General features: G+C 44.4%; 2 protein-coding genes across 3 annotated transcripts in view; one reads left to right on the top strand and one right to left on the bottom strand.

Moving 5' to 3' along the window:
- Nucleotides 1-20,195, top strand: part of lhfpl7 (LHFPL tetraspan subfamily member 7) — a 94,945-nt gene extending 74,750 nt beyond the window's left edge. The window contains exon 3 of the mRNA XM_023418181.2: nt 17,801-20,195. Coding sequence (XP_023273949.1) covers nt 17,801-18,027 — 227 coding nt within the window. The 3' untranslated portion in view covers nt 18,028-20,195. The remainder of the gene's footprint in view (nt 1-17,800) is intronic.
- Nucleotides 20,196-20,450: 255 nt separating this feature from the next.
- Nucleotides 20,451-22,991, bottom strand: spata22 (spermatogenesis associated 22). 2 transcript variants are annotated; one of them, XM_087177117.1, is made up of 7 exons: nt 22,952-22,991; nt 22,611-22,766; nt 22,071-22,260; nt 21,488-21,839; nt 21,261-21,381; nt 21,072-21,169; nt 20,451-20,836 (listed from the first exon to the last, which is right to left on the bottom strand). In XM_087177117.1, the coding sequence occupies exons 1-7, from the start codon at nt 22,989-22,991 to the stop codon at nt 20,645-20,647; spliced, it is 1,149 nt and encodes a 382-aa protein (XP_087033243.1). In that variant the 3' UTR covers nt 20,451-20,644. The 2 variants fall into 2 exon arrangements, with proteins under 2 accessions (XP_087033243.1, XP_087033242.1); XM_087177116.1 differs by having other exon boundaries at nt 21,261-21,384; nt 22,629-22,766.
- Between the last annotated feature and the right edge of the window lie 1,216 nt (nt 22,992-24,207).

Here is a 24,207-nt window from a genome sequence, read left to right as displayed (position 1 = left end):
GGTGGGGGGGTGGGGGGTCATTAATCCAGGGGTGTGCCGTCATGCTGTGACATAGCCAACAGGCTGCATCTGGATTGAAGTGCATCTGGAGCAATGGTCTGGCCTGGTCCGGTGCCGTCGACTGCCAAGGCAGATGGTACATTGGGCGGGAACAGGCTGGGCATGAGATGTGCATGGGCAGTGATGTGGGTGATGAAAGCACACAGACATGCTTTGGCTTGCACTGGACACACTGGTCATATTTACTTAGTGAGGGAGTGTAATGTGGGAATCGTGGTTGTGCATTTTGGGTGACGTTATATGGCTGGACATTAGGGGGATGTGGGAGTTGGAGGCCTGCACAGACTTTCTGCATAAACCTGGGCTCAGACTGAACAGTATCCACCTGGAAAAGGCCTGATCCAACAGACGAACATTTGCATTGAGTATTACTATTTGTCCTTTAATCCTCTGTAGTGTGTGTGCATGTGTGTGTGTGTGTGTGTGTGTGTGTGTGTGTGTGTGTGTAGAGGCCCACGGTCAGGCACGAGACAGAGCTGGCACAGATTGGTGCACTAATGCATCCACAGCTTTTAAAGGGAGACTGTGCAACTTTTGAAACAACAAACATCCCTTTCTCCCACTTACAAATAAAAAGCTGAATTCATAAGAAACGCTCTCCGTCTCAGTTCAGGACGCTTGGACGTTTTGAGGCAGCGCTTTCCAGCCTTTTCCAGATCATGACCCACTTGAAAATCTCGAAAATGTTGCGGGTCACATCTGATCCCATAGGACTGTGCAGGCCAAGTAAGGTGTTCTCAGAGCACTTTTTATTTCAGTGATAATGATCAAGCCTTCAGGACTGAACTGCAAACAGAGGAAACTCAATTTTATTTTTTGTTTGACAGAAGAGAGAGAGAGAGAGATTCACCATCTGTCTCTCTTTCCTTTTAACTCTTCCTGTTGCTCACCAGCTATCCATTTTAATACTCCAGTCTTTGCCATGGATGTAATCATTTTGTTCTCAATCAAAGTGGCAAAGCAAAACAAGTAAATGATGTGATCCGGTGGCGACAACATAAAAGTTCCTATCATTGGCTTATCACAGTGATCCGGCCCACGGGTCGGGAACCACTGCTCCAGGCGGTATGACTCTGGCGAATCCCGAACACAAACATTGAATACTATGAAGAATGCACGTCACACTGCGAAGTCTGACTGAGCTCAGTTGGTTTAATTCACACAGAAGAATCCATCCAGACAATTATTGGCCGGTCGTCCGCAGTGACCGGCATTACAGATGGTTTTATGATGATATTTAGCTCAGACATTCATCACGCTCTGCTGTCCAGATCTCGGAGTGCAGGTCTGCATATTCAGTTTGTTTATGCTGTTCAATCAATGACGGTGCTGAAAGGGTCTTTCACCTCTGATGCATCAGTCCTGCAGCACCTCTGCTGCTTCTGCTGCCGCAAAATTACACCGTCATTACACACTAAACACACACTCAGTGGTTTCCAAACTCAGACATCAATAAACTAATCACACACCCAGTACAGGCCAAACGCCACGTCAATGAGCCAGAATCGCAAATGTCAATGCTAATGGATGCAAATGTATTCAGTGTAAACCTACACACACCAGTTGAAATGTTGGAGGGCAGAAAGGTGGAACAGTGAGCAGAGAGATGTGCTTGTCCCACAACCAGATGGTTCACATTCAGTTCCACCATCATCCTCACTGCTGCACTGTCCTTGAGAGAGACTCCCTCCCGGCGCCGAGCTGCCGTCCTGCAGCTCGGCCTGACCTCCGACTCTCTGTGCATGTGGGAATTTTAAGAAACGAGAACTTCTCTTTTGGGTTAACGGTATTATTTTGACTCACTGGCAGATTTTGTGTTGTCTTTTCTAATTATACGGATTCTTTTCTGCACATGCACAGTCTCAGCACATCACCTCTCATTAGCCAAGATGGGCACCAAATTGAGCCGCTTAATTATCCCAAAACACAGCGAGGAGAAAATTGCTAATGACAGGGAACGCAATCTACATTACAATAGAGCATGAGCGCAGGCACTTGAGTGTGACTTTGCGTGCATGTATATACAGTATATTATATATCTGTGTATGTTTAGCTGAAGCCCAGTCTTCTGAATACAAAGTCCTGAGCATAATGAGAACAATCTGAACTACATATTGCTGAATTCTTTTAAACAGCAGACAGCTTCATTTTAATTAACCCACAAAATTAGAGGAACAGGAGGCCGCAGTTTGTGTGGGTGTGCTGGACCGGCGCTATGAAAGAGAAAGCTTATCACGGTCTCATTGCTGGGACCTGAAGTGTGGAAGCAGACATCTGATAGGCTGACTGCTCTCCCCACAGTGAGCATCCTCGGAGTCTGTGCTGTATTGTATCAGCTCAGTGGGGGATTGTGGGAAGAGACAGAGATGGTCTCATAGCTGCTTTTTAGTGCATGCTAATGGCTAATTAGGCATTTCATGACTAAAGCTGCATGGTTATTCTCATTACATGCTACTCAGTACTCCCAGAGTGCTGTAGCGTTATGCTGAGGAAGGGGAGAAGGTCTGCCTTGGGTTTCACTATCTTGCAGTGAATTCTTTGTATTTTGTGTATTTCTTTGTGACCTAAACACTAACTGTATTAGCTGGTTATTCATAGCTGTTGGATTTAATGGGAGGATAATGGCAACACCCCCATCTCACTCTCTATAGACATTCTTGTGACTGAGTCTTTCTCCCTGACATGATAGAGACCCTATATGCTTCTGTCAGCTTAAGTCCTCACCCAGGCTCTTGGTAATTAAAATGGTGTCTGTCAAACACTCTCCAAATTAGACACAGCACCATTATATTTAAAGGGATAGTGTGTGTGTGCGTGTGTGAGTGTATGTGTGTGTCACGGTCCTTCTGCTGTTGCTTAGTGATAAAGCTGTTAACAGAGTGGCCAGTGAAGATGTTAGCCAGTCTTTGAGCTGTGTGATGAACGCCCCAGTTATCATGATAATTTCACTCTAGGGAACCTATCACCCTGTTTATGTGAGTTGGGCATCATCGTGTGTGTGAGTGTGTGTGTGTGTTGGGGGTTGGGGGTTGGGGGTGTAGGGAGGTTAGAGCTTCACAAGGGCCTGTAATAATAGAAAGCCAGCATCGTTCTTTCTTTTTGTCTTGGGTTTTTCCAGACGTGCGATGAGCTGCTTTAGGGATGAGGGACTGTTTGTAGACAGCGAGGAGCTGAGTGCTGATTTCAGGCCGTGAAAACAAGGACTACGCCTTGTTATTAAAGCATGACCAGTCAGTTTTACACCTGGCTTTGTCTCCTGCCTCTTCATCCTCCCACAGGCAGCGTGACAACCGAGTGTCCTTGCCCCTCCCTTTGGTCGACGGCAGCTGCAGAGTGTTTAAAAGAGGAATACATGTGATTTGGGTTGTCAGTTCTTCCATTGTACCAAGAAAGTCGAGAGACCGTCTGAGTGCAGATAAACTTATGTTTACAAGAATCCAGATACTACATCCTAGATACATGCATTCAAATGCACCTTAGTATCATAATTTCAAACATATCATTTATTGCCACATTTTCATATTTTCATTTTCATCGTGATGAGTGTCTCTATGTAACTTGCAGAAAACCAAACAGAGACACTTGTCTGTGCAGTGTGTGTCCATACATACTGTACCAGCTCCTGCAGGAAGATAACAGCTCTATTCATGCTGCCCTGCTCGCTTCACCGTTCTGTGTTGATAACACTTAATAGTTGCTCACAAGTGAGCGAGCACGTCACCGTGTCAGTTGAGTGGCCAGCACCGGCAGCCACCAATGGAAATGTGCTCTCAACCACAAAGGTAGAAAAACCAACTGCTCTACAATTTTGGCCAATTGAAAGCAAACCCAGGCTTGAAGCAGGATTCAGCCGCGACATACTGAGAGTTGAAGGTGGAGGGCTGAACATGATGTTCTGCAGCCAGGCTGGTGTGTTTGATCCTCAGTGTGACACCCACTGGCTTCCACCCACCCCCCCCAGTTCACCTCTGTGACCTCAGATCCCAGGGAGATGATGATGAGTTCCTCTCCTCCTCTTGATAAATTGCTCAGCGGGCTGTTCGGGACAAGAGGAGGCGTGAACCACAGAAATCCTTCCCTAGGTTTTTATTCATGTCCAGTGGAAACACAGACAAACACAAGAAGACATGCACAAACAAACACACACCTGCTCAGCTTTCAGCAGCTCTTAAACTCATTTGATCCACTTTCATTTTACTCTGAAAAGTTTTTCTTGGGAGGACACCTGGTGCTTCGCTGTCATGGTTACCCAGCCATCACACTCCCCCGTGCTCTCACAGTGAGTCCACTCCACCCATCAGTGTGCTGTGACAGCTGTGATTGAAGGACAATCAACGTGCCTGCGTGTGTTTGTCAGGGGAAGTGTTCGAACTGAGAAAACCGGAGGGTGCGATCAATCACAGGACGTTATTTTGCAATTAAACTGGATCCACTTCATAACAACGCAGCATCAAACTTCAGCTCTGTGGCCCATAAATAATAATAATAATAATAATTGTAACATACAATCATTTATTCTCACTTTTACTTCTGAATAAGCATTTCCTGAGTTTCCATTATCCCCGGAGACTTCCTCTCATGTCTCTCAGGCTGTCACTTCTGCCATGATCGATGCTCAGTGGGGTGAGACAATAAGTATGTATGATTAAGCCCCAGAGTCACGCCTGAGTGAACAGAGGTCGCCCTTTGACCCTGACCGCTGACACCCTGTGTGTGTGTTGTGTCTGTGTGACAGAGAGAAAGAAAGACAGACGACGAAGCATCAAATAAAGGCTAGTGAGGCAGATTGTTGTTACCAAGAATCTGTTTCCAAGAAGGACCAAATGTCATGCAGCCAGTGTGTGTGTGTGTGTGTGTGTGTGTGTGTGTGTGTGTGTGTGTGTGAGTGTGACTGCTCTCATGAAGGCTGCTGTAACCAAGGAAATGCTTTCCCCACATTAGTGCTCCTCTCCCCGGTGTCTCGGTGGTCTTCTTGATTACCTCTCTGGTCATCCTCGTTACCTCAGCCTTCATTTACAGATCTGAGAGCGTGTGATCGATTGAAGGAGAGACAGACGCCATTTATTAGCATTGAGAGGCTGAAGGTAGATTTCTGATTGGCTCCTTAGATTAAAGAAAAGATGTGAGCGATTAAAGAGCTGAAACTTACTTTGAGAGAGAAACGTCTGAAGTCCAATGAGGAGAAGCAGGACAAGGTGGAGAGGAGCTGCTGAAGTCCCTCATTGCTCCGTCTGCACGGGCAGCACTTCAAAAGATGTCATTAAGAGTGTGTGTGTGTGTGTGTGTGGGTGTATTTGTATGTGTGTGTGTCCACCTGAGTGTCACACTCATAGTTGGCAGAGGGAGGAACAGGGATGCTCATTAAAGATGTAAGAGATGAAAGAGTAAAGAGTTTTACGAGACGAGTTTATGAACCAGAATCAGCTGCAGTTGTTTCCCTCTCCATGATCACTGAGGACGTATTAAGCTGTGAAGTAGAGGTGTTCCAGGTTTTTCTTTAAACAATAGCTTTAATGCAGGATGTTTGACTCAGACTGGATCTCCAAACCCATCTGGAGACTTCCCACCATCACAAAGAGCCCAGCTCACACTCATGCAGCAAACAGGTTTAATAAACATCAGTATGAACTACAACATACATCATATTTACATCATTTTGTATTGACGTAATTTTTATTTACACTACTAGCTTCCTGTGTTCTTCTGCCTTATGCTGTACGACTTGACTGGTGTTTGTGCTGGACTTACTGGGAGCTGTGGTCCTGAGCCCACCCTGCCTCAGCTGGTCTTGAAGCAGTTTGGATTTTTGTGGATTTTAACTCCTGAGCTTTAAGTTTTTTGTTAAACTTTGTTAAACCTGTGAAGTCAGTCGACAGCTGCCGCCTCAGTGTTTAGACGAAGATAAAGATACCGACATGTAAAGAGTGAGTGTGTGGACGGAGCCGCAGGAGAGAGAGAGACAGTGGAGAGACAGTACAACCACAGAGGGCCGATCACAACACAGACGCATCTCCCTCTCTCCCTCTGTCTCTCCCTCCTCCTCTGTCTCGCTCTCCCTCTGTCTCTCTCTCCCTCTGTCTCTCCCTCCTCCTCTGTCTCTCTCTCCCTCTGTCTCTCTCTGTCTCGCTCTCCCTCCTCCTCTGTCTCTCTCTCCCTCTGTCTCTCTCTGTCTCGCTCTCCCTCCTCCTCTGTCTCTCTCTCCCTCTGTCTCTCTCTGTCTCGCTCTCCCTCCTCCTCTGTCTCTCTCTGTCTCGCTCTCCCTCTGTCTCTCCCTCCTCCTCTGTCTCGCTCTCCCTCTGTCTCTCTCTGTCTCGCTCTCCCTCTGTCTCACTCTCCCTCCTCCTCTGTCTCTCTCTCCCTCTGTCTCTCTCTGTCTCACTCTCCCTCTGTCTCTCCCTCCTCCTCTGTCTCGCTCTTCCTCTGTCTCTCTCTCCCTCTGAGAGAAATGTTTTGTCTGTAGTGAGGTGTGATAGTCCAAAATAAAATGATTGGTTATTATTATTAATTATTGGGTAATTTGGTTATTACTAGTCACCTGTTAACCAACTGGTCATCCTCCTATTCGTTCATTCAGCTGGTAAATCAGTAAGAGGAGAGGAGAGGAGAGGAGAGGAGCAGATAAGGAGAGGAGAGGAGAGGAGAGGAGAGGAGGAAGGAGCAGATAAGGAGAAAAGAGGAGAGGAGACAAGGAGCAGATAAAGAGAGGAGAAGCAGTGCCAGAGGGAAAGAAGCTTGTCTTATCTTTAAGGTTGATCTGTGGCCGGCTGCGCTGCTGCTCCATCTCTTGTAATGAACTTGATCTCAGAGATCTGCTGATCAAATCATATCCAGCCAGTTGCACTCCAATTTGAGAGACCAGCCAACAGTGGAGGACGAAGCAGCTTCAACCGACAGCAGCTTCAACCGACAGCAGCTTCAACCGACACATCCCTTCAGACGGAGGGCGGCTCGCAAAATATCGTCTGTCGAGAATTAAGACAAAAAACCTTTTGTTCTCGTTCCCTTGGGGCGCAGTGGATTTCTACACTTCTGAACAATGGCTGAGAGATGCAGCTGAGAAGTGTGATAAAACGGGCCGGAGTTGGAATCACGTACACAAACACACAACAAACAACAAACACACAACACACCCACACACACTGAGAAGCATGGTCTGTTTACTCTGTTGGAAATCCACAACAAACAAAGACACTACTCCTAATAAGATGCATTCAACCAAGGATGAGCTTAGTGGGGAACACTGACACACACACACACACACACCCGCACACACACACACACACACACACACACACACACACACACACTGTTAAGATCCCTGGGAAGTCTTGGAGACTTCTGCGGGAATGTGACTGAGAGGGAACATCCAATCTCCTTTAAAACCTCATCCTGCAGTGTGTGTGTGTGTGTGTGTGTGTGTGTGAGATATAATGTACGTCAACGGTAAAGTTGTTTAGATGGCAGTTAAGATACCTCCCTCTCAGGTCTGTATGGCTTCACCTCACATGGCACACTCTCACAAACAGCTGTGCTCCTCTGCAGCGCGTCATGGTGGTGACAGACATATTCTTCATGTACAGTAGGAGTCCTGTCTGCTGTGCCCCCCCCCCCCCCCCCCCCCCGCTGTGTCTCGTCTCTACCTCAACCCCATTCCTGCTCTCGCTCCTAACCAACACACACACACACACACACACACACACACAGGCCACTGAGGTGGAGGCTGAAGGTAATGGTTTCCATTTTTCCTTAATGCCAGTGGGTCAGGGAGCAATGGCAGGGCAGAGCTTCATTACAGCAGCCCAGCAGGGCCCCGTGTCTCCTGTAGGGATTCATTATGTTGCCCCCCCCCCCCCCCCCCCCCCAGGCCCCTTCCTCCCACCCAGCTACACCCTGCACTCCTCATAAAGGTTTTCTATATATTGTCTGATAATGATCCTCAAGGTTTGTTGCCCAGCGCTCTCCCTCCTCCCTCGGCCGTTCCACAGACACTTGTGTTTCCACGAGGATGAGTTGCATTTTCTTGCACTAAAAGCAAAATCTAAGTTAACTCTTCCACAGATCATGTGATATTTTACAGCATTTGGAAAACTGCAGGAGTGGACAGTGCCCTAAGGTTTCGCTCAGTAAGTCTGTGCGCACTGCTGAGTGCAGAGCTGATATCTGATTTTACCTTTCACTGTAAAAATAGGCACAGTTCAGTTCCGCAGCAGGCGCACCCTCGCAGACAAAGCAAATGAAAGGTTTCTCCATGACTGTTCTTAGATGGCTCTATAGTGGCATTTCCATGAGCTTCTCCAGCTCTGAAAAGGCTCATAAAAATCAGAAGTACTGAAAACATATTTTGCAAATACATCAGGTCAGTTTTTTTTCCAGATTTATTTTTTATTTTTTACTTAAAATATAATTTTGACAGTGTATCAGTAACTGAAAACAGCAGATGATGCAGACCTCTTCTAGTACACACACACAGCAACACACACGCACACCAGGACATCCTTTTATTATTTTCAGATGTTCTGCATGCAGACAACACAAGCAATACAAAGAGGCACATTTGCAACACACACACACACACACACACACACACACACACACACACTGATGAATGGGAGCTTGTATACAGTTAGTGCGCCCAGGTGCGGGGCTGCTGATCGTCTTTGTCTACAGCAGCCTTGTACACATCACATTCACACTGATCCACGTTCTCCCTTCCACCGCCTCATAAACCACACGCAGCCAAGGCGACACTATTTAAAAGTGTGCAATACAAAAATGAATTTACACAACAAAGGTGGATTCCTGTCGCATTTTCTCACCTGGGTTACACGGGCTGTCTAAGTGCTGAGTGAGTGAACTGTGTAACCCCAGGACCAAGGAAACCCATTCAGAATACATTCTGCAATTTGAAAAATGTGCAGCATTCAATTGGAAAATAAGTATCCTGTTCTAAGCCCACCTCATGAATTCATGCATTTTGCACTTTTCATTATACCTGTGGTGTTCTGCAGGAGGTTATGAGTTCTACAGTATATTCTATCAAGTAGCTGCCATAGTTACAGTGTTTATGTATGAATGTAAATTTATTCAACAAGATTCACTATATCTTCTGTGCTGTTCTCATGCATGTGTTTATCAAGGGCACGTTTATAATCTTTTGAATGGTGTGTCAGACGGCAGCGCGGCTTTAAAGAAGGGGTCACATTTGTAAAATGTGTTAAGATTCAAATTTAAAGCCCTGGTTCTTGTTTAATAATATTCTCATAGGAAATCAGATCCATGAGTAGCTGCTGTTTGTGACTGCAAATACCCCACAGCCATGGACGCCAGACGTGTCCTGGACTGTACTCTAATCTCTTCAGTCCACCTCATCCTGCTCGTGTTGCAGCTCTGCTCACCATAATGACAGCCGGGCTGCACTCTCACTGCATGTGTGTGTTATTATAAATGTGCCTATGTGTGTGTCCCTGATGATGCATTCATCCTAACATATGTTTCCCTGAAAATAACCTTGTGAGGACAAATGAAGTTGAACTAGTTCCTCATTAAGTAGCTGCCATGTGCTGTACAAGAGAAGAAATCAAAGATTCTATCACATTCATAGCAGCGTGCTCTGCTCTGCCTCTCTCCTGACTGGCTCTATGGCACACAGATGTGAACTGTGATGCCACAGCACAGCTGGATATACAATGCACCAACCGGTGTCACCGGGTTGTTCTGACTTTCACGGCTGACATTCCTTGTTGGACCCGAGGCAGCTACTGAACCCAGGAGACGTCTAGCTTAAGGGCTTAGCCTCTGGGCCAAAGGCTGTCAACACAATCATGGGGTTAATGTCAGACTTTGTACACACACACACACACACACACACACAAAAGCATCACCTTTAGCAGCCGTCCACAGGCAGCACAGGGATGGAGCTTCAGACAAGCCATTGTTTGTTTGCTGACTGTTTCCTCACACCATCGTCGCAGCGAGTGCAGCTTTTCACAGTTGAATGATGTCTTCAATCTAATCTCCACTTTCTCTCTTGTATTATTATTATTATTATTATTTATTTTCCTATCCAAGCATATGAGGTACTTTGTCTCCTGTGCTAATTCAATCTTGGAGGTGGGATGGATGGATTGAGCAACAGATTAGCTTCAGTCAGGCTGTACTCTGACACCGCCCCATGTGTGCTGCGGGCCGCCTCATAAGGGATGAGGAAGCCAAGGACAAGGACAAGGAATTTGTCTGAGGTGTAAATTAATTTGCAACATAAAAAAATGGTGATACGAAAATGAAAGTAATTAGAATGATAGATTGGATGCAGCGTGTGAGATTCATGTGTCTTTGCTGCAGGGCTCCCAGGACGGAGGTTCACAGCGATAAGCGTGAGTTGCGATGGCTCAGCATGCTCTGGGAGCTGAGAGACACACACTCCAAGTGGTCTCTGTGTGGAGGCTGGAGCTGACTGCATCCTCTGCCACACATACATTATCCTCAGCAGCAATATCTCTCTTGTTTCTGAGGACAATTCAACCGACCTCACCGTCATCTGCTTTTCAGGGGCTAACTCAGTAGGAAGTAGTCTGTTCACTGCAGGTTTATTTTAGGGGTAAATGAGATCATTAGTAAGTTGGATGAACCAACACTTTTATAGCTTGAGATTTTTGAGAAATATCACTCAAATTTTGATAAGAAATGTTAAGGAGGATCCAACAGCTGATTAGCATAGCTTAACTTAGCGTAAATACTGCTAACGGGGGGAAACAGCTCGCACAATTTAACACACCTCAGACATCTTCAGAAGTGTTGGTAGGCAGCAGATTTTATTACCTGTGAACAGAACCAGGCCAACTGTTTCCCTGTTTCCAGCTCTTATGCTAGCCTAAGCTAAGCTAACCAGCTGCTGGCTCCAGCTTCATATGTATGGGGGGACTGGTGTTGATCTCCTCATCTAATTCTCAGCAAGAAAGCAAATAAAAATGTTAGATGATTCCTTTAAATTGATCTGTAATCTGTTTGCAACACCATCTTTATCCGTGGAGAGTTCACAGCGTGTCCTCAGACTCTAACTCTGTCTTATCGGTAAAACTCAGCGTCTGATTTGTTCTTATCTGTGATTCTCTTGTTTCAGACACACACAGAATCTTTAAAGCTTCTGCTTGTACAGGTTCATAAAAAAAGAGTATGTGACATATACATGCTCTAATGCATTTCAGACCTGCACAGTCCTGAGTATGAGCTGAGGTCAGTCTGAATGAGTCAGTGAAAAACAGACCTATTACTGAGCCCTGATTGACCGGTCCACAGCAGACCTGCTCACTCTAAAGATAGCAGAAGCTATTTTATTGTCCTGCTAATCTCTCCCAACTCCCTGTATTTCATTTCCTCTCTTCTCTTTCTTTGCTCTCTCACTCCATGATCTCTTTTTGTGCAGCTCTCAAGGTCAACAGGGTTTTGCCTCCATTGTCAGTAGCGAACAGTTTCCTCTGAATTAATTCCCTCGTGGTTTCAGACCAGCTTTGTAGTCCTTCTGAGCACACACTGTTGCTTTGTCTCAACTCTTTGTGGCCACTAAGAAGTAACCTCCACTCAGCGAAATGATTTTCTCCCATTTGTATTAACTGTAGTAGCAGCGATCGTCACATCTCTTCATCACTCACCTGAAACTGTCACTTCCAGGTGGAAATGTCCCGACTGGTCCAGCACCCTCTCTTTTCTTTTCTTCTTCTTTTTTCATATTAGCAATTACAGGTGCTTCACTTTGAAAACGTATTTCTTTACGTCTCCATTCTCTGTTCCTGCTGCCCTCTTTTCTCTCTGCCTTAATCTTGCACAGAAACATTTATTATCGAGTCCTGTCTTAGTTGGCGCCGTGAACGTGATCACCTTCAGCCAAATGTTTCGAGAAATGTAGGTAGTCGGAGGAACGTCATTAGCATAATTTCCCAGAGGCGCACTGAGCTTAATTATCAACATGGCTGTGTGCAGACTAGAGCACAGCTCATCACATTAGGATGGAGTCCCTGCTGCTCAGGCCCATGCTCCGCCAGGTCCCAGCTGACTACCAGGAGATTCATTGCCGGCACAGCTCAACTTCCCAACAACTCCGAAACTTTCGTCTCTACCCTCTGCGATTCCTCACCTTGAGATTCAAAGGGGATGAAATAATGGAGACTCCGGTGGACCATCTGTTTTTTGTGCTGTAAGTCGTTTCAACTCATTTTTCTATTAAAGAAAGAAAAAGCAGCTGATTATCTGTGGTTTTCCCAGGGATGCTCACACACTCCTCTGCCAATCCTTTATCTTCATCTGTGGTTTCTCCTTAATGCACTGTCACACCCGTGTGTTGGACATCCCTCCGCTTCCCTCTCCGTGCTGCCAGACTGCAGGTCGAGGTAAGAGTGTGCGTTCGCTGTGCGAGAGAGAAACAGAAATGATCCAGCCCCATCTCCATCCGCCTGTGGATAGAGCGGGAAATGGAAACACTTCTTATATGCAGCCTGTGAAAAGTCAATTTCATTTCTAGACACACCACTGTGGTCCTGCCCTTTGTTATGCTTTCATTATGGGACACACACACGTTTCCACCAAACACACAGTGATTCAGTTACACAGTTAAGACCATAATCTTTAGAATCTGGAGCAGTACATATGTAGGTGTATGTGCATAATTGTATATACAGACAACATTACAGTGATTGTATGTGGGTCACAGTCAGTGTTCAGTGTTGCACATCATTTAAATCCGTTTGCCTGATCACACCTGGGTTATTATCACCTACATGGGACCAGACAGAGACCAGCTCACTTGTTCTATTCCTGGAAAGTGCTTACTTATGGAAAAAGGAAAATGGAAGACAAGATGATGAAGAGTATGGCGGAGGAATACACCATCGAAGCAGTAGTTCTGATGTATAGCTTTGGGCCTGCGACTGTAATTAAGCAATACTTCTCGGCTTCTTCCAGCATATGTTTCCTGTCGCTGCGTTTCATCAATGACAAACATGGCCAGAAACTCAAACAAATGAGTGCTGCGTTGGCAAATCAGGATTTATTAGATGCATTTTGTTGTTGTTGTTCTGTATTCGTCTCTTTACCTGGAAGAAGGCGGCCATTAGCCACAGCTGAGGAGAAAAATATGGGTTTTTTTTCCCCCGCCGGCTCGTGTGCGGATGTCATTGCTATGCGAGGTAATGTGACATCAAACAGGTTTGCGGTTATGTAAGGCCACAGTCTAATGTGTGTGCTCTTTCATGTGTCTTTGAAGTGAACGGTAGCAGCAGATAATGTCCCTGTTTGGACGGCAGCCAGATAGGAAGTTTCTTTCAGGAGTGAGAGTAAACAGTGGGTGCTGGAGCTACAGAGGATACAACGAACACCCAAAGGTCCACTGTGATTCTGCACTTCTTCTTTGAATGATTTTGTATTTACACGTCTGACTGCTCTCATCCCGGTGGTCTCTACCTGACTGACTGTCTGCCTTGTAGGTCAGAGAAGATAAGCAGGGCATTAGTCTATTCTAATATATTCCAGCTCCCTCTTGCCGGCTGCAGGCCTCCAGTGTTTACTGTAGAACCTGCCCTGTCTTATTTTTCAATGTCAGAGTCGTCCTCCTGCTGACTTCTCATTATTCAACACTTGAACGTCCCTGTCCTGTGAAGAGCAGCACATGAAGACAGCGTGTTAGTGAACTGAGCAACTGTTTGCCTGTAAATCTTCCCAGTGAGCTTAAACAGGTTAGTAATAGCTGATTGTTTAGACAGTGACTCACCCTGCTTCAGCACGAGGAAACTGAGCAGCAGGTTTTACTGTGTGGTAAAGAGGCGTCTGTCTGTCTGGGCCTTGGTGACAATAATCAGTTTATTTAATAAATCTAATGTAACTATTTATATTCTGTGTAAGAGGAAGCAAACACATAACAACTTGATGTAAAGAGCTGGACACCCATGTCCTGCTGAGTTTAACTCAACCCTTCCCTCTGCGAACAGAGTTAAGACCAAGGAGATGGAGCCAAAGCAGAGGTCCTGGTGTCGTGATGGAAGAGGCCTTGAAGCCTCACAGAATTGAATTTTCTATTAGTAACATCTCGGGAAGAATAAAGATGACGAATACGACATCAGATACGAGGCGTATGAATGTCTGGGACTACAATATGTTGTATTTCTGACATTTTCTGACAAGAGTAGATTTTGGATTTAGCAGATTTTTCTGCAGCTGAACAGTGAAATATGACGCGAGTAATCCTGTGATTTGTGTGTTCTGGGTCTGTGTCAGTGATTTCTATGTGAGAGGTCTCTGATGAAATTGATTCGGTGTAACGCTTGGACGGCAGGTTATCACACACTCTCCTGCCCCGCAAACCCATTCAATCTCTCCGTCTCATTGTCAGAGCTGTGGACTCGTTTCTCTGGGAGCAGCTTTCCATTTCTGCCGACACCACTGAGAGAGGGATTCAAGGTTAATTTAGTTGGTAAAAGCTGCACTGAATCTTTGTATGCCAGTACAATGCTTTCTCCTCTGTTTTTATTTAATTTAGCTTCTCTCCTTTACTACCCTTGTTGTGAATGCACACACACACACACACACACACACACAAACACACAAAGGGTAGAAAAAGGAGAGAAGCGAGCGTATAAAAGTATTTGCCATCCATTAGAGAACATAAAGGGCTCCGCAGCCTTGCAGCTACCTATGAAAACTCTGCCTGTTTTGTTTTTCCACATCGATATTTCCCTCCCTCAGTCTGACGTCTCTGTGCACTTCAAAGCTGCTGAAGTGTGCATTCAGACAAGCTGTCAGCCACGAGAAATACACCGAGAGATCCAGGGACATTTTTCAAGATTAACTTTAAGTGTATTAAAAGGTAAAAAAATTATGAATGAAAAATTAATAATGCAGAGCAGCTGTTGGTGAGAGCTCCTTGAAAGAACATGTTTAGATTCATGTTCTCTGAGGGTGAAATATGACAGCCAGTACTTGAGACACTGTTTTTCCACGTACTTAGAGACACTCATCTGATTGGGGCCGACGCTCTCTCTCCAAACCTCTTCACTTTTATTCATCTGTGTGGAGGAAGGTCTGGCTGAGCTCGACTTCCCTCCCTGTCTAGAGCTCTTACAGATGCAGACTGTTGATTGGGAGGTTGGTAAACTGACTGCTACTTGGGTCTATTAGGGAGTAAATGATTGAAGTGCTCATCGCTTTTTACTGCCTGGTGGCTGCTGTGAGGACAGCTCTGAAAAACCCCTGGAACTGCCTTTAAATGAAACATTCAAGTCTATCTGAGTTTACCAGAGCTGTACATACATTTGTTTTCACTTGCTTTTTGTTCTTCGGATCAGTCAGAGCAAGAAAATGTCTGGATATTCTGCTTTCATGTGATGTCTGCAGCCCCCCGCCTGCTGACTAACTCTGCATGGTCACCCCTTTGTTATTTTAGCCAGTGATGTCAACAGCACAGAGGCATTCGGTTTGCCAAGTTAAGTGGGAGTCCACATGCACATCGCTCTTCCTGGTTGCACAAGTGGCAAACACTTTCGGGCCTCAGCCTCTCTGCGTGGCACCTCGGTGTCATGTCAGCCTCTTTCATCACCGTCCATTCCTCACAGGATTAGAAACACGGGGCCGTGTAAGACCCTGTTGAAAGTAAAGCTTGTCCAGCTCCTGCTGTGGAAACTACAATCCTGTTTCATGCAGTACAAGTACAGTATCCAGGATTTAGGTCATAAAAAGACCGGTTTAGCTTTGCAGTCCTGTAGCATCATCCAACTCGTGATGGACAGTGAAAAACACGGATCTACACAGATGCAGCAGAACCAGGAAAACAGCTTTTTTTTATGCCACACTCTCTTTTTTCCCCTGGCTCCTACATTACCCACAGTGCAACTCGTCCGAGATTCAGGTGTGTTATGCTAGTAGTGGCTAATGTAGCCCCGAGCTGACATGAGGGGCGGGGCTACAGAGGTCAGGTAAACTCCACAGTGACAGATTCTTTTCATTTTCAGACGTGTAATCTTCAACCCACACTGACTCGAGTGACATCACTTTTATCAGCGCCTTCTGTAGCCGCACAGGGTTTTCTTGGGAACTCCCTATAAGACGTGTAACTTATAAACTCTGGTTTCATACCTCTCAGGTTTGAAGGTTAGAATCGATCCATTTCGACTTTGCCTCTGATAGATTTTTACAGTTTTTCGACAGTTCGTCTCTCATTAACGGCTTGCAGAGATCCAGACAATCTGAGCTGCGGCTTATCTGATCCAGACAACCACCCTGCAAACCCTCCTGGTCTGCACTCACCTTGCTTACCTGACACTTGTGAGAGACCGCTGTCTGGATTGCATTCCTCTGTTGAAGGTTTGTGCCAGGGTTTTCTTTACAGGCCACCATTTTCAGCAGAGGAGCAGCAGTGGCCTTAGGTTGTGAGCGTGCGCCTGTGTCTTTGTGTTTCTTCCTACAAAAGCCACGGATAGTTTGATAAAGAAGGTCATTAAAGTGTCATTAGGCAGTGAGCTCTGAGGCGCTGGGCCCTGAGAGATAAAACACAGGAGCGCTGTGAGAGCTGGGAGGGATGGGTGCAGCGCTGAGACGCAGACCCTCAGTGAACTCCACAGAGACGCTACAGCAGGATAGACCTCCTCGACTCGTTCACACAGCTCTCTTTGTGTTTTCCTCCCCCATCATTCTGCTTTTCCCGACCTAACAGTCACTCCCTAAGCCCCCAGCGTGCGGCGAGATCATCGCTGAAAGCTTCCTACCTCTTCATCCTTGTTCTACAAGCACAATCCTTCACTACCAACACAGACCATCGATTCACTCGTACAGCTGTTGCATTGTAGCTCTCATGTGAGCACTGTTTCTCACCGGCCGTGAAGCTGCTGCCCTTGAAAGTAGAAAAACCAACATCTCCTGAAATCAATGCAGCTTAATAAACAAGTTCAAGCTTTTCCAGTGACCCCAGTTCTCCAAAGCTAAAACAACTATGACACCTGGCATTGTAATGAAAATCCAGCCAGCACTCAGTATAAATAAGAGCGGCATTGATAGCCTGTAGCGCAGTCGATAACTGCTTGGCAGCACAGGCTGGGAGACTTGACTCAATTTGTAAAAGTGAGCTGCTCTCTGGCTGCTGAGTGTCTGAGAGAGCTGATGCCACCCGAGTGCAGAGCGAGCGTCTTCTTCCAAAAGCCCTGCTGTTTTTGAGACCAGGGGTTCAAATGGATTTAAAGAGACATGAATCATTCTGCTTTGGAAGGTTTTATCAATTACAGGTCAGCAGTGCTTGGGTTGTTCAATACAGTAAGATCTGTGTTCTGCCACTACTGGACTTATAAACCTGTCTAGGTCATTATTTATTTTTTTATATGTGACACAAGGCAACAAATCTTAAGTCTGAGTGCAAGTGGAGGCACTTTAGCAGTGATGAAGCATCTAAATTACACACTTGACTTTGAGTCAGACTGTTTTCTTTTATGCAAAACCTCTACTGCCACCAAGTGGCTCTCAATCAGCACATCAGTCCAGAGAACACATCCAGCCGTTGGGAGGTTAAAGGGTCAATTACCTCAAATTATGAACAACTACTCACTCACATCCAGTAGCATCTACCTGTGCAGACGGTGTTAGGTTTCCCTGCCTCTGTGTTGAGGTGTCTCTCACAGTCAACAGGTTTTTTATCCTTCGCAAAAACAAAGTAGACATGAAGAATATGAATACACTGTCTAATGCTCTCTGTCTTGTATCTTCTCTGCAGTGTTCATCATGGCCGCCGGACTGCTGGTCTACCCCTTCGGCCTCAACTCCTCACTCGTCAGGTCCTTCTGCGGGGACTCTGACATCTACTACGCCGGCGAGTGCCAGATCGGCTGGGGCTACATGCTGGCTATTGTCGGAGTCATGCTCACCGTCTTCTTGCCCTTTTTTGCCAAATATGCACCGAAGGAGCAGCTGTCCCCCACCCCTCTGCCCACGCTGTTATAGTGCATTGAAATCTTGGTTTTTTTCCCCCTCCTGACCTGAGCTTGATGTCGCGGAGAGACACCTGCATCCCATTTTTTAAAGGCGATGCTGTTTGTGAAGCTGACACTCAGTGATAACTGAAGCTGACACTCTAACAAACACTGTCTTCCTACATCATTATGTAATTAATTCAAATCCAGTTCATTTAAATGGAATGTCTTATGTTTCAATAAACTGTGGTTATAAGTTTTACCCTCAAATCTGTCACGACTTTTCCACAGTTGGACTTCTCTGTTTTCTTCATGTCAGCTCTGGGGATCAGTCGAAGGATGCATCGAGTAGAAACCCCATTTCACGCAGTTAAAGAAAACTTCCACAAACGTAACAAGTACTTGATTAAAATGTGTTTTTTTTCCCCTTCCTTTCATTTGTGGAAACAAGTCAACATTCAGTAAGCAACATTCCTTACAGACAGGAAGTTGTCTGCATAAAGACAGTGGAAGCATGAGATTATGTGGCAGTATGACTCGACCAGTCTAATTATGTTTAAGAAAGAGGTCGTGAAGAACATTTGACTCCGAGAGAGAGACACTTTTTTGGCGTTTGGACTGTACATATGATTTGGATTTAACAGAGCTGATGTCTGAGGCTTGAAAATAACAAAATTGAAAAGAGGACTTTTTCTGCCTCCCAGTCATGTGATCAGACAGTGAACCGGCGGGAGTCGAGAAGAGGTTTTCACTTCCAACGACAGCGCTTTCAGTAACTGTCATTAAGAAAAGGACAAGGAACACAGCATCAGACCTGCCGAGAGGATAAATGGAAATGTCTTCTCATAACAATGAAGTGATTCATAATGATATGTAGTGGTTTCAGAGCAGTGTTGTCAAATGTTTCATATTGGGATACTGCATCCTTTTGTTAACCTTTTCCCTAGAATTGTTTGTGTAATGTAACTCCCTCGTTAAACATAGACATTTTTTATTTCTGTCTGCAACACACAATACTAAACACTAATTCAGGAAAAAAAAATGACTGCAAAAGGCAGGGAGATGTAGGAATTGTGTCAAAATGCATGATAAGATGGGCTTTGTTAATGGTAGAACAATTGATCTAGATTTTAAATGTGATCTGACCAACTTGTGCCTTTTAACATAACCAAGACAAGTGTTTAATACGATTATCAGGTTATCATCTTTTTCTGCTGAAAAACTGTGGATCCTGTTATGTGAAGTGATTTATTATTTTTCTTTTCTTCCTATTTTTTCCTCTCAGTATTAAAATGTTTCTCGTGAACTTGATGCAGTATGATCTCATTAACTTGAGAAAATGTCCTGGAGGAAAAAAAAAAAAAAGAAAAAAAAAGATGTCTTCTAATCCTCGGAGGTAATGGCAGAGAGAAGAAGAAAAAAAAAGGAAAGCAAAGCACTTGTGTTCAATTATGCCCTGAGATATTTTTGCCAATTACCTAGAAGAGTTGAATCACTTGAATCGCTATATTAAGAGGTTGTGACATGCAGCTAACAGATTAATTCCTGGAATCCTTGTCTTATGTGGTTCAGAATTCGAGTGGAAGCAGAAGGAGCTGTACAAATTGAACTTCGCCCTTTGGTATCTGTGCTGAGCTGACACATTACTCACAAGATGTGTAAAACGTGGCTTCAAATAATTAGCTCCTCAAATAAGCAAATGTGTTGGTGTGTTTTCGTCAAACCACTTCTCCTTTTAAGCGCTGGCACCATTCCTGTCATGTTCCCAGGACAAAATGTCTCCTTCTCCACTTACTGTCCCTGTACACTGCCAATTTCATCAAGCTGGACTCCCTTTTCTAGTGGGTGTTTATGTGCGTATTAGTGTTTAATAATGGGTTGGTGTCTGCTAAGGGGTTAAACTTTAAATATCCCCAAAATTTGGGTTCCCATAATGACATATCCTGACATATAGAAAATTGCTGTCATTATGTTGCCATATTTGAAAGAAGGTCAGGAGAGAAGTGTTGGTATTGTATTGGACCTCATACTGTGCTTGACTGTGGGAATGATTGGCGTGACTGCACTGGACTTGTTCCCCTATTTGTTGAACCATTGTGTGTAAAGTCTCAGCACTGGTGAAACTGTTTTGGTAGAGTAGATTATTGTTTTTTCCATTGTGATGTTTGACTGTAAATAAACTAACTGTACTTGATATCACATGTTATTCTTAACTGCCCCGTTTTTCAAAGATATATTTTGAGATATTACCTCATCGTGTTTGCTTTACTTGACTTAACCTCTAAACAATGTTTGCTGTTCTGTGAATTTTCTTTGTAATAAAAAATATTTCAGAACTTACAAAAACAGACGCTTCACTTTCCATTAAAGGTTTCGTTAAATGACAGAAACTCTTTTATATAATTGTTTCACAAATTAATACAAAAACATCTTCGCCAGAACATGCAAGTCAATTCAACGAAAAACTAACAGCAACATCGTCCCTCACAGGTCGACAAGTTCAACACCTCAAATATGCTTTTTCAAACCAATAGAACTTCTACCTATAACAAGAGTATATATAAGTAAGCTTGGCTTTCATGGACCGCCATCAAATACTACTTTACTTTCCTCCTATTAATCTTATCCTGCTGAAAATCTACTCATGCTCAGACTTCACTCAGGGATTTCACCAGCGCCCTCATCTCAGCATCGCATGCTTTGATAGACTCCTGGGCATTCCTCAGCTCTGAGGGCAGGCAGGGCCTGATGGACACACACATGAGGACATCTCTGCTGCAGTCATAGTTACCCACATATCGATGAACTTGACCACGGATGAGACGGGGCAGTTCTTGCTCCTGTTGGACAAGAGGCAGAAATTAAAGATTAACTCAAGTAAAACTGCAGTGTTAGTAAATCTTCCACATTTGCTCCATCAAATAATCCATCAAAATGATAAAGAGCCATCATTTTATCTGACTGAGACTGAGAAGAGTCACAGCAAGTTAATATGAGCAAACTGAAACTGTCCTCTGATAAACTCAGGAAACATTCATTGGATTTTTCTTCTGAAGAGAAGCCTTTCTTCCTCACATTTTCATAGAAGACACACTGCACAGCCTCCTTCCCGTCTCTTATGAGGAAGGTCTTAGCTCCGTGGCGACCCAGGGTAACCGCAGAGTCCAGAGTAGCTGAGGGAAGAGCACAGCCAGTCACATTAATCACGTTTAAAAATTCTAAAGAGTACATAACAAAACCAGCAGCAACTCCTAATCAACTGACCAAAGATCTCAAATAAGTACGGGACTTTGTCTTTGAACTGGCTCCAGTGTCTCATGCCATCAATAACTGCAGTCAGGATCCTCAGTGAGTTCTCAGGGGCTGGCTTCCTTGGAAATGTTTCCTGCTGAGCACAAAAAAGTTACACTAATCACTAATGAAATCATGAAACATTAACGGCAAAGTTTAAAATGTCTGTGTATTATTATAAATTTTCCATCTATTTCTACCTGAGTTTGAGTTGGTCGTGTTGTCTGAGGTTGATTTGAGCTCATTTTCCCCTCAAAGCTGGAACTCAGTGGCCCAAAGCTGTTGGTGAATTTCCAGGAGTTGTTTTGTGGTTGCACTGCACGAGCAGCGGGCGTGCTGGTGGGTGGAACAGGAGGAGGCAAAGGTCTAGACTGCTGAGGATATTGATGTGTGGCATCGGGCGGTCTGTAAGATAACTGCTGACCCCTCTGAGACCACCCAGTATGGGGTGTTGGCTTGGTTTGTGCACTCTCACTGCTGGAGGGAGTTTGATATTTGTTCTGTCTGGAATCCTGTTGTCTGGCTGGGTAGCTGGGCTGTCCCGTCTTAGAGCTGAAATGAAAATAAACTACCTGTTTTCACATATTGGGATCTAAAATCAAAACTGAAACACCAGGCACGTGTCTTTTTTAATTTTTTTTTATTAACTGAATATATCAAAAATATTTTAAGAAAGCAGTCTGACTTCAACAGGTTGTGGGTTTGACATTCTGGATTTTTGAGTATTTTTTCATTAATATTGCATTACAACAAATGGGTCAAACAAAGGTCAATAAAACACACCTTGAGCTTCCACCTTTGTATGGATGTGGCACAGGTGCAAAGGCTCTCGTTGTAGGGGCAGGTCCAGGAGCAGGTCTGTTGCTTTCATACTGCTGGGGCTGAGTGGACTGTGAAACACCCTGTCTGTAACACTGGTGGCTTTGTGAGGGACCAGAAAACGGACCTGAGGCCTGGTAACCTCCATAGGTACCTGAGGAAAAGCACATTCACAGAAGAAAATATGGCAGCTTCCACTGAAGTTGTGAATGGTTATCTTAATTCATAGGGAGACCATTTACATTATTGTCCTTTGTTTTGTCTCAACTCTATGATTCAACAAGAGATGGTGATTTTGAGCAGTCAGACATTAAACAGCAAGAACTTTTAGTTGACCTGACACTGTTGAGGGTCACTTAGAACAATCTTGGAAAAATATGAAACATAGAAAATCTCAAACATGGCAAGGTATTGTTCAATATGACTTTTTATTTAAAGCTCATGTATACTTTTCTGTGGGTGTACTGCCACCTAGTGCCTGAAATACAGTAGAAACTTAAAGACCCCAGCTGATTGCCTCACTTGGTGTGCTGTGAGATGGAGCTGCACTGGTGTTTGCCAGGTATTCACTGTGGGAAAAGAATTCATTCACAGAAGGAGCAGATGTCAGAGGAACTCTGTTTCTTTTCTTCTGGTTAAAGAGTGGCACAGAGAGGCAGCCTGATGGAGACATCACAGGAAATACAGCTGAACATATAATACAGATTTACCTATACACACTGTGCATTATGCGATGCTATGTATATCATACCACAATTTATAATCTATTTCACAAGACTGATTGAACTTGGTGTTAATCAAAGTAACCCATTAACATCAGGGAATGAATACACTCTATTACAAACCTGCAGCTGGCTTGGCTGACTGGTTTTCCTGTCTCCACATTATGGTTGCTTAGAAAAAGCTCATCCAGCTAACAGCTGCTGTAAGCTACAAGGAGAGATGCACCACAAACAAAAATAACTAAAACTACTACTAATTATAGTTAATTCCCTGGTTAGTGTTGGTCACTCACTTAGTTTCAAAAAGTGATAGTTTAATTCAGTTGTAAAAACTTTACCAGTTAACATATTGATTTGGTGTCTTGTCAGTTTAGCAGTCTAAGTCTAAGTTAACTAGCTAGGTTAGTTAGCCAAAAAGCTAGTAGCTAGCAGCTTGTCGAGCAGGTTAAGTACCAAGAGGCGACCCTAACATAACGGATATGATGTTCAGCTATGTTTTACTCAAACAATACTGAACCAATCTATTTACAATGAATATTATATATTAGTTACTAACGGTTTGATGTCCAGTAACGTTAGCTAAAGTTAAATTTAGTTCCAGACCTGCACGTACTTCGCGCCAGAAGTAACGGATGTTGCCTTCACGATCCCGTAGTAAGCTCGGAGTTCCTTAACACAGCTCAGAAGATATTCAAATGCTGTTAATTTCCTGTGTCTGACAGCCCGTGTTTGTGGTAGAATGATGGAAAAAGTATGTGAGGCAACGCTGACAGTATATTTACTTTGTACATCACCATCATTTGTTGACATGACTTCAAGGTACCCAGGTAATAATATAAAAAGAAAATGTAGGGAACCCGTGTATGGTCAGACCTCCTTTGACACCACTAACCTCAAACAAGCTTTTCCAGTAGCTGCTGATCAGACGTGCACAATTTTAGGTTTGCCAAAGAGCAAACTTTAGCTCAGACATATTCTTTGTCTGGTGTGAGCAGCTGTCTGAGGTCAATCCATAGTAACTCTATTGGATTAAGGTCTTGGCTGTGACTCCAACAGGTGGATTTTCTTTGTTGAAGTAAGTCTGTTGTAGATTTACCTCAATGTTTAGGATCATTGTCCTACTGCAGCTTCTCCTTAGCTTCATGTTCAGGTGGACACACACCCTGACATTGTCCTGGAGGAGACCTTGATAAAATTGGGAATTCATTTTCTCCATGATGATGTGGAGCTGTCCAGGACCAGAGGCAGCAAAGACCCAAATCACGATTCTCCCTGCACCCTACTCCACCTTTGGGATGATGTTTCAGAGCCCTCCTACACCACATGTATCGCTGCATGTTTTCTGCAAACAATTCAGTTTCATATTCCATAAAACTTTT

This window comes from Seriola lalandi, unplaced genomic scaffold, assembly GCF_002814215.2.
Source record: "Seriola lalandi dorsalis isolate HSWRI2012SDOR001 ecotype SW California unplaced genomic scaffold, Sedor1 jcf7180002054581, whole genome shotgun sequence".
Lineage (NCBI taxonomy): Eukaryota > Metazoa > Chordata > Actinopteri > Carangiformes > Carangidae > Seriola > Seriola lalandi.
Note: the sequence above shows the minus strand (reverse complement) of the source record. Positions and strands in the feature narration are given on the sequence as shown.

Coding starts and splice junctions, on each gene's coding strand:
- spata22 (XM_087177117.1), bottom strand. CDS start 22,991: ATGTGGAGACAGGAAAACCAGTCAGCCAAGCCAGCTGCAG. Junction 22,767..22,951: donor GTCAGCCAAGCCAGCTGCAG/GTTTGTAATAGA, acceptor TGTCTCCATCAG/GCTGCCTCTCTGTGCCACTC. Junction 21,840..22,070: donor TACAAAGGTGGAAGCTCAAG/GTGTGTTTTATT, acceptor TTTTCATTTCAG/CTCTAAGACGGGACAGCCCA.